The following is a 12,010-nucleotide window of genomic DNA, read 5'->3' on the forward strand; positions in this document are numbered from 1 at the left end:
CATCTTTATTGATGCTATATCCATAGTTTTGAATCTTATCGTTTAAAAGTCTAAGATTTCTCTCTCGCATAAGGTATTATGGAAGGAATAAAATGGAGATGTAAATCGTATCAAACTAATTCGAATTGTTATATAGAGTATGCCAAAACTAAATTAAATTAATTGATTTTAATTTTATAATTAGCATCTCTTACTAATTCGTATCTATTTGATTCGATTTACTTTGAGTTTCTCTTTTGTAAATCAAATTTAATAGCTTCGATTTATTATAGGCTTTATCAAGAATAAAGCGAATTTAATAAATTCAATTTTACTATGTATTACATAGATCAAATTTTGCTGTTTTGATTTGGCATGTGATTTTAACATATACTAAATTCGATTTATATTAAAAATAAGTATAAAATTCAATTTACATAAAACATCAATTAAAATATGTATGTAATCAAATTCAATTTAAAATATATATCTAATTTTAATCCACACACTCTATATAAATTACTCAAAAAACATCATCATCTCAGTAGGTGCATCAGCTTCCACGCCATTTGCGCTTTAACGGTTAACAACGAAGCTTCGAGAGAGAGAAAGAAAGAGTTGGGTTTTCAGTTCAGTAGGGTTTCGCTATCTACATAGTACATACCAGAGACACACACAGCGAAGAACCATCATCGCTTCTGACTCCGTAATCTACTAACCCTTTTTCTATTTACAATATTTGAAAACCTTGTAATTTCTTTTCCCTCAATTTTTCCATCTGGAATTTTCGGTGACGCATTGCATGCGACTTGTGATATTTCAAAACTGTTTTCTTATTAATAGCATTCTGAATTTCTTTTTCCCCTATTAATTTATCTTTCAAAACACGAGTTGCATGTTGTACTTTTCGTTGTTGTTTCTTACAATGCAAGCTCATGGAGTTTCTGGCTTTAGCCGAAATGTTTCTTAGTAGCTATTCTTTCCTTAGAAGAAAGAAACAACTACCTACATTATTGGTTTCATGCAATTTGTTATACGGTACTTTTTCATATTGATTTTTAATTTTGATGATAACTTGTTCAATCATATGTTATATAACTTGTGCAAATTTTTTCTGTCCCAAAGATAGAAAGTTCTTGTATTTTCCTGCTTTCTGAAAGTAGGGACAAAAAAAAATTCTCTCTCCAAAGGCAACCTTAAGAAGCCTTAGAAAACAGTTATATGATCAGGATTTAATCCCATTTGTGTGTTATTTCGTTGACCTTTTTGTGTTCTAATATTTTCGTGATGTGTTTGCAGCACTGGTTGATAAATAGCAGTTGGTTGGAACAATAAGAGAGACAATCCAAGTAACAAAAGGTTGGAAGAGGGATGAAAAGATATAAAATAGTTTACAAGTAAAAAAGAAGAGGAAAGAATGGATACTAGCAACAATATTGTTGCTATTGTGTATTTTGATGGTTCCATTAGTACAGCCACAAATGAAGGTGTAACATTTATATGTGATGAACCAACATTTTTCACAATTCCCCAAACCATGTCCTTCGTGGAACTAAACGCTGGTCTTTGTCAAGATATAAATGGCGGCAGTAAAAGGGAAGTGGTGAAAATAAAATACAGGTGTCCAATATCAATTGTTAATGGAAATATAAAATATCAAGCAGTTAAAATAAGCAGTGACAATGATATGAGACTACTGTGTATGACATATAGACAGTTTCAACCACACATTACTGTCATTGAGCTATATGTAGAGTTCGAAGATGTTGCTAAAGCCAATGACGATGGAGCTGGTCCCAATTCATGTCCGGTCAAAGAGCAGTGTGATGAAGAAGTTTCGACATCATGTCCAGCTAATCAGCAGTGCAATGAAACAGTTCTGAGATCATGTTCAGCTAACAAGCAGCGCGATGAAACAGTTCCGTGTGTATCTCCAGCTAACCATCAGTGTGATGAAACAGTTCCTAGTTCATATCCAGTGAGTTATAGTTTATTTTGTCTCATTAATGTTTTGATGTTCTTGTGGAATGTTATTTTTATGTTTTCTTTTTTGGGTACAGAATTCTATAATTTTTTTATTCTTGTGAATAATGATATCTGTTGTTTACATTTTATTTTTATTTTCACTAATATATTATTTTTTTGTTTTTAATTAATATTTTCCTACAAGCCAGCAACTTGAAGAAGTTAAGCCAAGCCCATTTCCAATAAGAGGTACAGAGTGTGAAATTAACAATAGTGAAATTGATAATTTCTTAGAACAAGAACATAGAAGTGGTGGCAATGGTGCAGATGATACTGATGGTTGTGAAGATGAGGAGAATGTACCAAATAGAGTGGCTATTGAGCATCCATTCAAGCCTGTACCATTCATGCGTACTTTAGATCTTGAAGCTATGCATGCCCCTGAGTTTCCAGAGTATGTAAATGTGAGTAAGAATTATGCTGCAAATGGTAAATTGTGTGTTGGAATGCTATTCAAGAATAAAGAGGGTGTAGTACAAGCAATTAAAAATTACAGTTTATCTAAATCAGTGGATTACAAAGTTCATGAGTCAGAACCAGCAACTTTTTATTGCATGTGCAAGTACTTTGGTTCAGGGTGCAAATGGCTTGTTAGGGTCAGTTTCATAAAGAATAAGGATGTTTGGGAAATCAGGAGATACAATGGACCACACACCTGTAACTCAGAGATGGTCTCTCAAGACCATACAAAGTTGGATTCTGACATGATTGCACAACATATAGGGCCTATGGTCCGAGATGATCCATCTTTCAATGTAAATCATGTGATTTCAGAGATTCAATCTCGGTATGGATACACAACAACATACCGTAAAGCATACTTGGCAAAACAAAAGGCAATTGAAAATGTTTATGGTAGTTGGGAGGGCTCATTTGAAATTCTGCCGAAATGGTTGGAAGCATTGTCTCTTATTGTTCATGGTTCAATTGTTGAACTTGAAACACTACCAGCCTACCATGGCACTGAGCTGTTGCCGAATGTTCGATTATTCCATCGATTGTTTTGGACATTTGGGCCTTGCATAAAAGCGTTTGAACATTGCAAACCAATAGTCCAGGTAGATGGGACACATTTGCATGGAAAATATGAAGGGATTTTATTGGTTGCAGTTGCACAAGATGGCAATCAAAGTCTATTGCCAATCGCATTTGCAATTGTTGATGATGAGACCGTAGATGCATGGTATTTTTTTCTATTTAACCTACGTAAGCATGTAGTGATGAAGGATGGGGTTACCATCATTTCTGATGACCACGAGTCAATTAAAACAGCAATAAATCGATGTCATGATATGTGGGCACCACCGAAAGCATTTCACATGTATTGCATTCGACACATAGCTTCTAATTTCTTGAGGAAATTTGAGAAGCCCTACTTGCATCGACTTGTTGTGAGCATAGGTAACATACATTTTGTTTTTGTTTGTGACTTATGATCTTTTCAAAATATCTCAACCAACTACATCTTGTTTTGCAGGGTATTCAAGGACTGAGCGTGAATATAATTACCACTACAAGCAAATGCGTCAACATGGCGATGCATATACCAAGTGGCTTGATGAAATTCCTCGAGAAAAGTGGGTTCAAGCCTTTGATGGTGGACACCGATATGGACATATGACGACGAATCTTGTTGAATGTATAAGTTCTGTGTTAAAAGGGGTTCGTAATCTTCCCATTGCAGCCTTGGTTAGAGCAACATACCTTCGGTTGTGTGAGTTGTTTGCTTCCAAAAGTAGAGAGGTATATGCTCGAAAAGATACGGGAAATGTTTTCTCAGAAATGCTGATGACACGCCTACAAAAAAACCAGCTCGCAGCTGAAAGTGTACTTGTTACTGCATTTATAAGTGAAAATGAGATATTTTATGTTCAAGAGCTATCAAGCAAGGAAGAACTAAAAGTTGATTTAAGGCATGGATACTGTGACTGTGGTGATTTTCAAACTGATCGATATCCATGCCCTCATGTAATTGCGTGCTGCTCCAATCAAAACATCAATTGGGAAGTCTATGTTAATGATATTTATAGGATTGATAAAGTTTGCAAGTTGTATGAGAAAGAGTTTGAGGTGGTGGGGCATCAAAGTACATGGCCAGTATATAATGGCCCAAGAATTCAGCCGAACTCCTTGTCAAAGCGCAATATGAAAGGTCGGCCCAAATCAACTAGTTTTCTAAACGAAATGGATGAGCGTGAAATACACCAACTCAAGCGTCGCCGTCGTGAAGGACTTAGAGGCAAACGAGTTCGACGCAGAGTTAAGTCAAGTTTGCAGTTATGAGTAAGTTCTTGATGATCTTTGTATGTATTGATTAATGCAAAATGGACTTTCATTTATTACTTTTTCAATCTTGATGCGATGATTTATTAAATAGATATATTAATATAAAGGATTGCTCTTTAAATAACGGTAGTGTTGCTCTTAATCTTTTAAGGACCATTCTGACTGTTAATCCAAAATATTAGTTTTTTTCCCTCACGATGATGGCTTTTACCTTAGCTATGATGCGCTTTTGTATGGCTTTGGTTATTATCTGTCTGTGGATAACTACTTGGTACTTGTAGCTTGATCTGGGAGAGAGGAGTTTCTCCACGACGCCCACCTGCACCACAGTCATGACTCACCGTTAAGTCTTCACTCCAATCTCGTTCTACTAGGAGGGTGCTAGCCTTGTATTTCTATGATAATGTTAAAAATAAAATATGCAGAAGATGAAAAAGGGTATGTTACATGTGCTTTGCACCACGTTATTTTTGTTAATTTTGCTTGTCATGATTTATGCTTGGTATGCATTATGCATAAACTTGCAACCAAATGTGATCTTTGACTATTGATGGTGAATTTGAATTTATGAGTTCTTAAGGAATCAATCAATTAATCTATGTCTTGCTTCTTATGTTAAGCTCTGGCTTTGAGATTTTAGGTTAAATTCTTTTCTGATGTCTAATGTGGTGAGTTTTACTGCTTGATCTTCACTGCAAAGCAAATTCTTCACCAAGAATGTTTTGAACAACTAGATGTTGCTACAGATCAGAATCATAAAAGGATCTAACAACGAAAGAAAATCAGGAGTGAAATAATTCAACAACTTAGACATGTGACTCGGTGCTAAGTAAGGTGTATGGTTCACAAGTTGAGCTAGAAGCAGCTTGAAGAAACTTTGGTGTTAATTTGCCTTAAAGTATGGTTTTCATCCTAATATGAATGTGAAAGAAACTCGAGAACATTTGAAAGTGCAAATGGAGTTTATCGTGCTACTCAAATCCAATTTCTCTTTTGACTAAATCTAGTAGTAATGTTTCTTTAATTTTCTGCTTTTCCTTTTTATGTTTCATTTTTAGGCCAACATTAATACTTTGACCTTGAGTGAACACCCAATTCAATCTCTCGGCATTATTTCGAAGGACGAAGTGTTCCCTAACAGAGAAAGACTCATTTAAGTTCTAGTTCCTTAATAACATGATTTTTCCGTCATTTTTTACTGTTAATTCGTAATGAAAATTGCTTAGGTGGCACGTTTAAGTGATAAGTGTCATATATTCATATTATCATTGTCAAATTGGTTAAGAATTTATTTGTTTTTAAATTTAAATTAGTCAAAAATTTATTTGTTTCTATTCACTTATACAAAATATTGTTTTAATGTTAAATTAGTTAGAGGTTTGTTTGTCATGAATTTATTTGTCTTAAAAAGATTTGATGCAATATTTTTTTAAAATTAATTTTTCATTATTGTGAAATTCATTATATTAATATTTTTTAGTAAATTCTTGAATATATAGTATAATAAATATTAATTAATTCATAAATTATTCAAATTAAAAAATATTATTTATTAGAAATCTAAATAAATAATTTTTAGTGAAATTTTTAAATATATAAATAAAAAATAATACAATTAAGAACAAGGAATATTAGTGAAAATTGACAATTTATAAACTAGTAAACACGCATATATAATAATAATAATTATAATATTTATACTAAACCTTGATATGTACAAAATTTTTTGAGTAATAGGAAATTCAGTTTGTCATCACTTTAAATTTAATTGCATTTGACTAACTTTTATAAAGAATCTGCTAGTCATCCTTATTGACTTGATGTCACTTCTTGTGGTTACTTATCATGTAATTTTGGCAATTCTTTTATGTAGGTTTAAGTGTTTTTACATAAAAAAATTATAATATAAAAATTACTATTTTTGTACATTAAGGATGTTATTATTTATTGTCTAATAATTCACTCATATATCAAATAGTAATATATTACACAGTTACTTTTTTTTAAATTATATTACTAATTTATTAATTGTATTTTAATTTTTATTAATATTCTTTGTTCTTAATTGCAAATTTTTTATTTATATTGTTAGAAACAAGAGACTAAGAGAGTAATATGAAGAGTGTATTATTCAGTGTGATCAAAGGTATAATATACAAGAAATATTTATAGGTGCTAAATAAATCAGAGTAATAAAGGTATAGAATCCTATAATTAATATACAGATATACTATATAAATATAGACGATACTAATTGATCCTAATTGATGCTAATGATTCTCTAACATCCCCCCTAACATCCCCCTCAAACTCAAGTGGGAGCTAAGGATACCAACTTGAGTTTGGATAACAAAGTCCGGAAACGAGTCGGGTGATGAGCTTTCGTAAAGATATCAGCAGTCTGATCTAGTGTTCCAACAGCAATGAGACGAATAACATCAATAAGGATACGTTGCCGAACAAAGTGACAATCAAGCTCAATGTGTTTGGTGCGTTCATGAAAGACATCATTATGAGCGATCTGAATAGCACTGCGGTTATCACAAAAACATCAGTAGGGGACGACTGAGGAGCACCCAAATCTTCGAGAAGCCAACGAACTGAGACAACTTCAGCAGTGGTGTCAGCGAGGGCACGGTACTCAGCTTCTGTGCTTGAGCGAGCAGTGAACGTTTGCTTCTTAGCACGCCAAGAAATGAGAGCGTCGCCAAGAAACAAACAGTAACCAGTAGTAGAACGACGATTAGTGGGATCACTAGCCCAATCAGCATCGGAGTAAGGCTGAAGAGACAAAGAGGAATGGGCAGAAAAATAAAGACCATGAAAGAGAGTGCCTTTGATGTAGCGAAGAATGCGTAGAACTGCCGCATAGTGAGTAGTACGAGGAGCTGACAAGAACTGGCTAAGTACATGAACCGGATAGGCGATGTCTGGTCGGGTGACAGTCAAGTAGACGAGACTGCCAACTAACTGTCGATAGAGAGTCGGATTATCCAAAACAGTGCCATCCATAGGGGTAAATCGAACATTAGGCTCAAGAGGAGTAGACTCAGTGCGATTATCTGTAATCCCAGCACGAGCAAGAAGATCTGAAGCATACTTAGCCTGAGAGAGATATATGCCATCATCGATGGAGATGACCTCGAGACCAAGAAAATAGTTGAGAGAACCAAGATCTTTCATCTCAAAAGTACGGTGAAGTGAGGCCTTAAGATTAGAAATACCATTAACATCATCCCTAGTAATTATCATGTCATCAACATACAAAAGTAGAAGAACAACTCCACGTTCGCTTTTACGAATGAAGAGCGCATTCTCATGAGGGCTAGAAGTAAAACCAAGACTGCATATGGTAGTGCTGAACTTGTCAAACCATTCACGAGGAGCTTGCTTAAGTCCATAAAGTGCCTTGCGAAGGAAACAAACCTTATTAGAAGGACAAGGATATCCTGGAGGTGGTTTCATATAGACTGTCATTTTCAAATCCCCATTAAGAAATGCATTCTTCACATCCATCTGACTGAGAGACCATCTTTTAACCGCGGCAATGGCAAGAAGAGCTCTAACAGACGTAAGACGAGCGACAGGGGCAAAAGTCTCTTCATAATCAATACCATACTCTTGCGTATAACCTTGAGCAACCAAGCGGGCCTTATAACGGTCAATAGAGCCATCAGAGCGAGTCTTGATCTTGTATACCCATCTACTGCCCACAACTTCCTGATCAGAAGGAGGATCAATGATGAGCGGATAATTTGTACGCTTTTTGGCATTGTTTTTAGTATGTTTTTAGTATGTTCTAGTTAGTTTTTAGTATATTTTTATTAGTTTTTAGTTAAAATTCACTTTTCTGGACTTTACTATGAAGAGTCTCTACACGCCCAAACTGGCACAAAAGCTAGCGTTTAACTCCAAGAAGAGTCTCTACACGAAAATGCTTCATTGCTCAGCCCAAGCACACACCAAGTGGGCCCGGAAGTGGATTTTTATGTCATTTACTCATCTCTGTAAACCTTAGACTACTAGTTCTCTATAAGTAGGACCTTTTACTATTGTATTTTCATCTTTGGATCTTTGGAATCTTTTGATCTTTAGATCTTTTGATCATTGGGAGGCTGGCCATTCGGCCATGCCTAGACCTTGTTCTTATATATTTTCAACGGTGGAGTTTCTACACACCATAGATTAAGGTGTGGAGCTCTGCTGTACCTCGAGTATTAATGCAATTACTATTGTTCTTCTATTCAATTCCGCTTGTTCTTGTTCTAAGATATCACTTGTTCTTCAACTTGATGAATGTGATGATCCGTGACACTCATCATCATTCTCACCTATGAACGTGTGCCTGACAACCACCTCCGTTCTACCTTCGATTGGGTGAATATCTCTTGGATTCCTGATACACGATGCATGGTTGATCGCCTGACAACCGAGTGCTCGCCTGACAACCGAGCCAACCATTCCGTGAGATCAGAGTCTTCGTGGTATAGGCTAGAACTGATGGCGGCATTCAAGAGAATCCGGAAGGTCTAACCTTGTCTGTGGTATTCTGAGTAGGATTCAATGATTGAATGACTGTGACGTGCTTCAAACTCCTGAAGGCGGGGCGTTAGTGACAGACGCAAAAGAATCAGTGGATTCTATTCCGGCCTGATTGAGAACCGACAGATGGATAGCCGTGCCGTGACAGGGTGCGTTGAACATTTCCACTGAGAGGATGGGAGGTAGCCACTGACAACGGTGAAACCCTTGCTTAAGCTTGCCATGGAAAGGAGTAAGAAGGATTAGATGAAGACAGTAGGAAAGCAGAGAGACGGAAGGGACCAAGCATCTTCATGCGCTTATCTGAAATGCCCACCAATGAATTACATAAGTATCTCTATCTTTATCTTTATGCTTTATTCGTATATCACCATATCCATTTGAGTTTGCCTGACTAAGATTTACAAGATGACCATAGCTTGCTTCATACCAACAATCTCCGTGGGATCGACCCTTACTCGCGTAAGGTTTATTACTTGGACGACCCAGTGCACTTGCTGGTTAGTTGTGCGAAGTTGTGTTTATGCCATGGTATTGAACACCACGTTTTTTTGGGGTTCATTATTGGGGATTATGAGAGTTGTGAAAAGTATTGTTCACAATTTCGCGCACCAAGTTTTTGGCGCCGTTGCCGGGGATTGTTCGAGTTTTCGGCAAGCTTTTAGTCCGGTAACATCAGTGCCAAATTTCTGATCCGGCAACAGCACCAAGTTTTTGGCGCCGTTGCCGGGGATTGTTGAGTTTGGACAACTGACGGTTCATCTTGTTGCTTAGATTAGGTATTTTTTTTTCAGAGTTCTTAAGAATGAATTCTAGTGTTTCAAGATGATCTGTGGAAGTCTGGCTGGCTGTGAAGCCATGTCTAATCTTATTGGACCGAGGTTTCAACTTATCATCACAAGGGCTTGTTGATTTCTATCAATCTTGCTGTTGGAGCAGTGATCTGCTAAGGCTTGGCTGGCCTTTGGCCATGTCTAGTGTTTTGGACCGAAGCTTTCTTTGAAAGCTTGGCTGGCTGTGAAGCCATGTCTAATTCCTGGACCAGAGTCTTAGACTAAACGTTGCATGATTCCTGGAATTCTCATTAAGAATTTTGATACCTTTATTTTCTTTTCCACTTAATTTTCGACAAAGCACAAAAAAATTTACAAAAGCATAAAATTCAAAAATATTTCTTGTTTGAGTCTAGTGTCTCATTTTAAGTTTGGTGTCAATTGCATGCATTCATTCATGTGTCTTAAGTGATTTTCAAGTTATTCTTGATGATTTACTTGCTCTGATCTTTGAATTCTATTGACTTGAGTATTTTGTGTTTCTCATATGCATTCTCATGTTGTTAGTGTCAGTAGTATACAAACTGCTAAGTTTGGTGTCTTGCATGCATTGTTATTTGATTTTAGTTGTATTTTGATTATTCTTCATTATTAAAAATCCAAAAAATTTTTAATTTGTGTCTTTTCAAGTCAATAATACAGAGAATTGAAGATTCAGAACATTCAGCAGAAGAATTGCACAGAAAAAGCTGGGCGTTCAAAACGCCCAGTGAAGAAGACAGACTGGCGTTTAAACGCCAGCCAGGGTGCCTGGTTGGGCGTTTAACGCCCAAAAGGGTAGAGTTTTGGGCGTTAAACGCCAGAATGTGCACCATTCTGGGCGTTTAACGCCAGGATGGCACAAGAGGGAAGATTTTGTTTTTAATGCAGATTTTTTTTAGGTTTTCAAAATCTTTTCAAAATCAAATCTTTTTCAAATCAATTTTTCAATCAAATCTTTTTCAAAATCAATTTCTTTCCATTTTCAAAAATACTTGCTATCAACTAATGATTTGATTCAATACTTCAAGTATGTTGCCTTTTCTGTTGAGAAAGGTTTAATGTTTGAATCAAATCTTTTTAAAATGTTTTTCAAATCATATCTTCTCAATCACATATTTTTTAAAAAAAAAACCAATCATATCTTCTCAATCACATCTTTTTCAAAATAATTTTCAATCAAATCTTTTTAACCTCTAATTTCAAATTCTTTTTCAAAAATCCTTTGATTCCTTTCCCACTTTTATTTTCGAAAATCAATTAATGTTTTTCAAAATGTTTTCAAAATCTTTTACTTAATTTTCGAAAATTACTTCCCTTCTTCTCATATCCTTCTATTTATGGACTAACACTATTCCTTAATGCACAGTTCGAACTCCATCTTCTTTGATAAGTTCGAATTTTCTACCTCTGTCTTCCATTTTTCTTTTCCTCTGACTCCTCAAGGAATCTCTATACTGTGACATAGAGGATTCCATATTTCCCTGTTTTCTTCTCTTTCATATGAGCAGAAGCAAAGACAAAAGCATTCTTGTTGAGGCTGATCCTGAACCTGAAAGGACCTTGAAGAGAAAGCTAAGAGAAGCCAAGGCACAACTCTCTGTAGAGGACCTAACAGAAATCTTCAAAGAAGAAGAACCCATGGCAGCCGAAAACAACAACAATGCCAACAATGCAAGGAAGGTGCTGGGTGACTTTACTGCACCTACTCCCGACTTCTATGGGAGAAGCATCTTTATCCCTGCCATTGGAGCAAACAACTTTGAGCTTAAGCCTCAATTAGTTTCTCTAATGCAACAGAATTGCAAGTTCCATGGACTTCCATTGGAAGATCCTCATCAGTTTTTAGCTGAATTCTTGCAAATCTGTGACACTGTCAAGACTAATGGGGTTGACCCTGAGGTCTACAGACTTATGCTATTCCCTTTTGCTGTAAGAGACAGAGCTAGAATATGGTTGGACTCACAACCTAAAGAAAGCCTGAACTTTTGGGAAAAGCTAGTCAATGCCTTCTTGGCAAAGTTCTTTCCACCTCAAAAATTGAGTAAGCTTAGAGTGGAAGTCCAAACCTTCAGACAGAAGGAAGGAGAATCCCTCTATGAAGCTTGGGAAAGATACAAACAATTAATCAGAAAGTGTCCCACTGATATGCTTTCTGAATGGAGCATCATAGGTATTTTCTATGATGGTCTCTCTGAACTATCCAAAATGTCTTTGGATAGCTCTGCTGGAGGATCTCTTCATCTGAAGAAGACGCCTACAGAAGCTCAAGAGCTAATTGAAATGGTTGCAAATAACCAATTTATGTACACTTCTGAAAGGAATCCTGTGAACAATGGGACTAATCAGAAGAGAGGAGTTCTTGA

The 12,010-nt window shown here is 35.9% G+C and overlaps 1 protein-coding gene and 1 non-coding gene across 2 annotated transcripts; one reads left to right on the forward strand and one right to left on the reverse strand.

Annotated features, from left to right (window-relative positions):
• Positions 1 to 486: 486 nt before the first annotated feature.
• Positions 487 to 5,292, forward strand: LOC112702858 (uncharacterized). The gene is made up of 4 exons (XM_025754062.3): positions 487 to 685; positions 1,279 to 1,957; positions 2,154 to 3,405; positions 3,482 to 5,292. The coding sequence occupies exons 2-4, from the start codon at positions 1,397 to 1,399 to the stop codon at positions 4,285 to 4,287; spliced, it is 2,619 nt and encodes an 872-aa protein (XP_025609847.2). The 5' UTR covers positions 487 to 685; positions 1,279 to 1,396; the 3' UTR covers positions 4,288 to 5,292.
• A 6,398-nt stretch (positions 5,293 to 11,690) lies between these two features.
• On the reverse strand, positions 11,691 to 11,798 carry LOC112704219 (small nucleolar RNA R71). The gene has a single exon (XR_003154855.1). It is a non-coding gene; the product is annotated as a small nucleolar RNA R71 (small nucleolar RNA).
• Positions 11,799 to 12,010: the final 212 nt, after the last annotated feature.

Source organism: Arachis hypogaea, chromosome 7 (genome assembly GCF_003086295.3).
Source record: "Arachis hypogaea cultivar Tifrunner chromosome 7, arahy.Tifrunner.gnm2.J5K5, whole genome shotgun sequence".
NCBI classification, from domain to species: domain Eukaryota; kingdom Viridiplantae; phylum Streptophyta; class Magnoliopsida; order Fabales; family Fabaceae; genus Arachis; species Arachis hypogaea.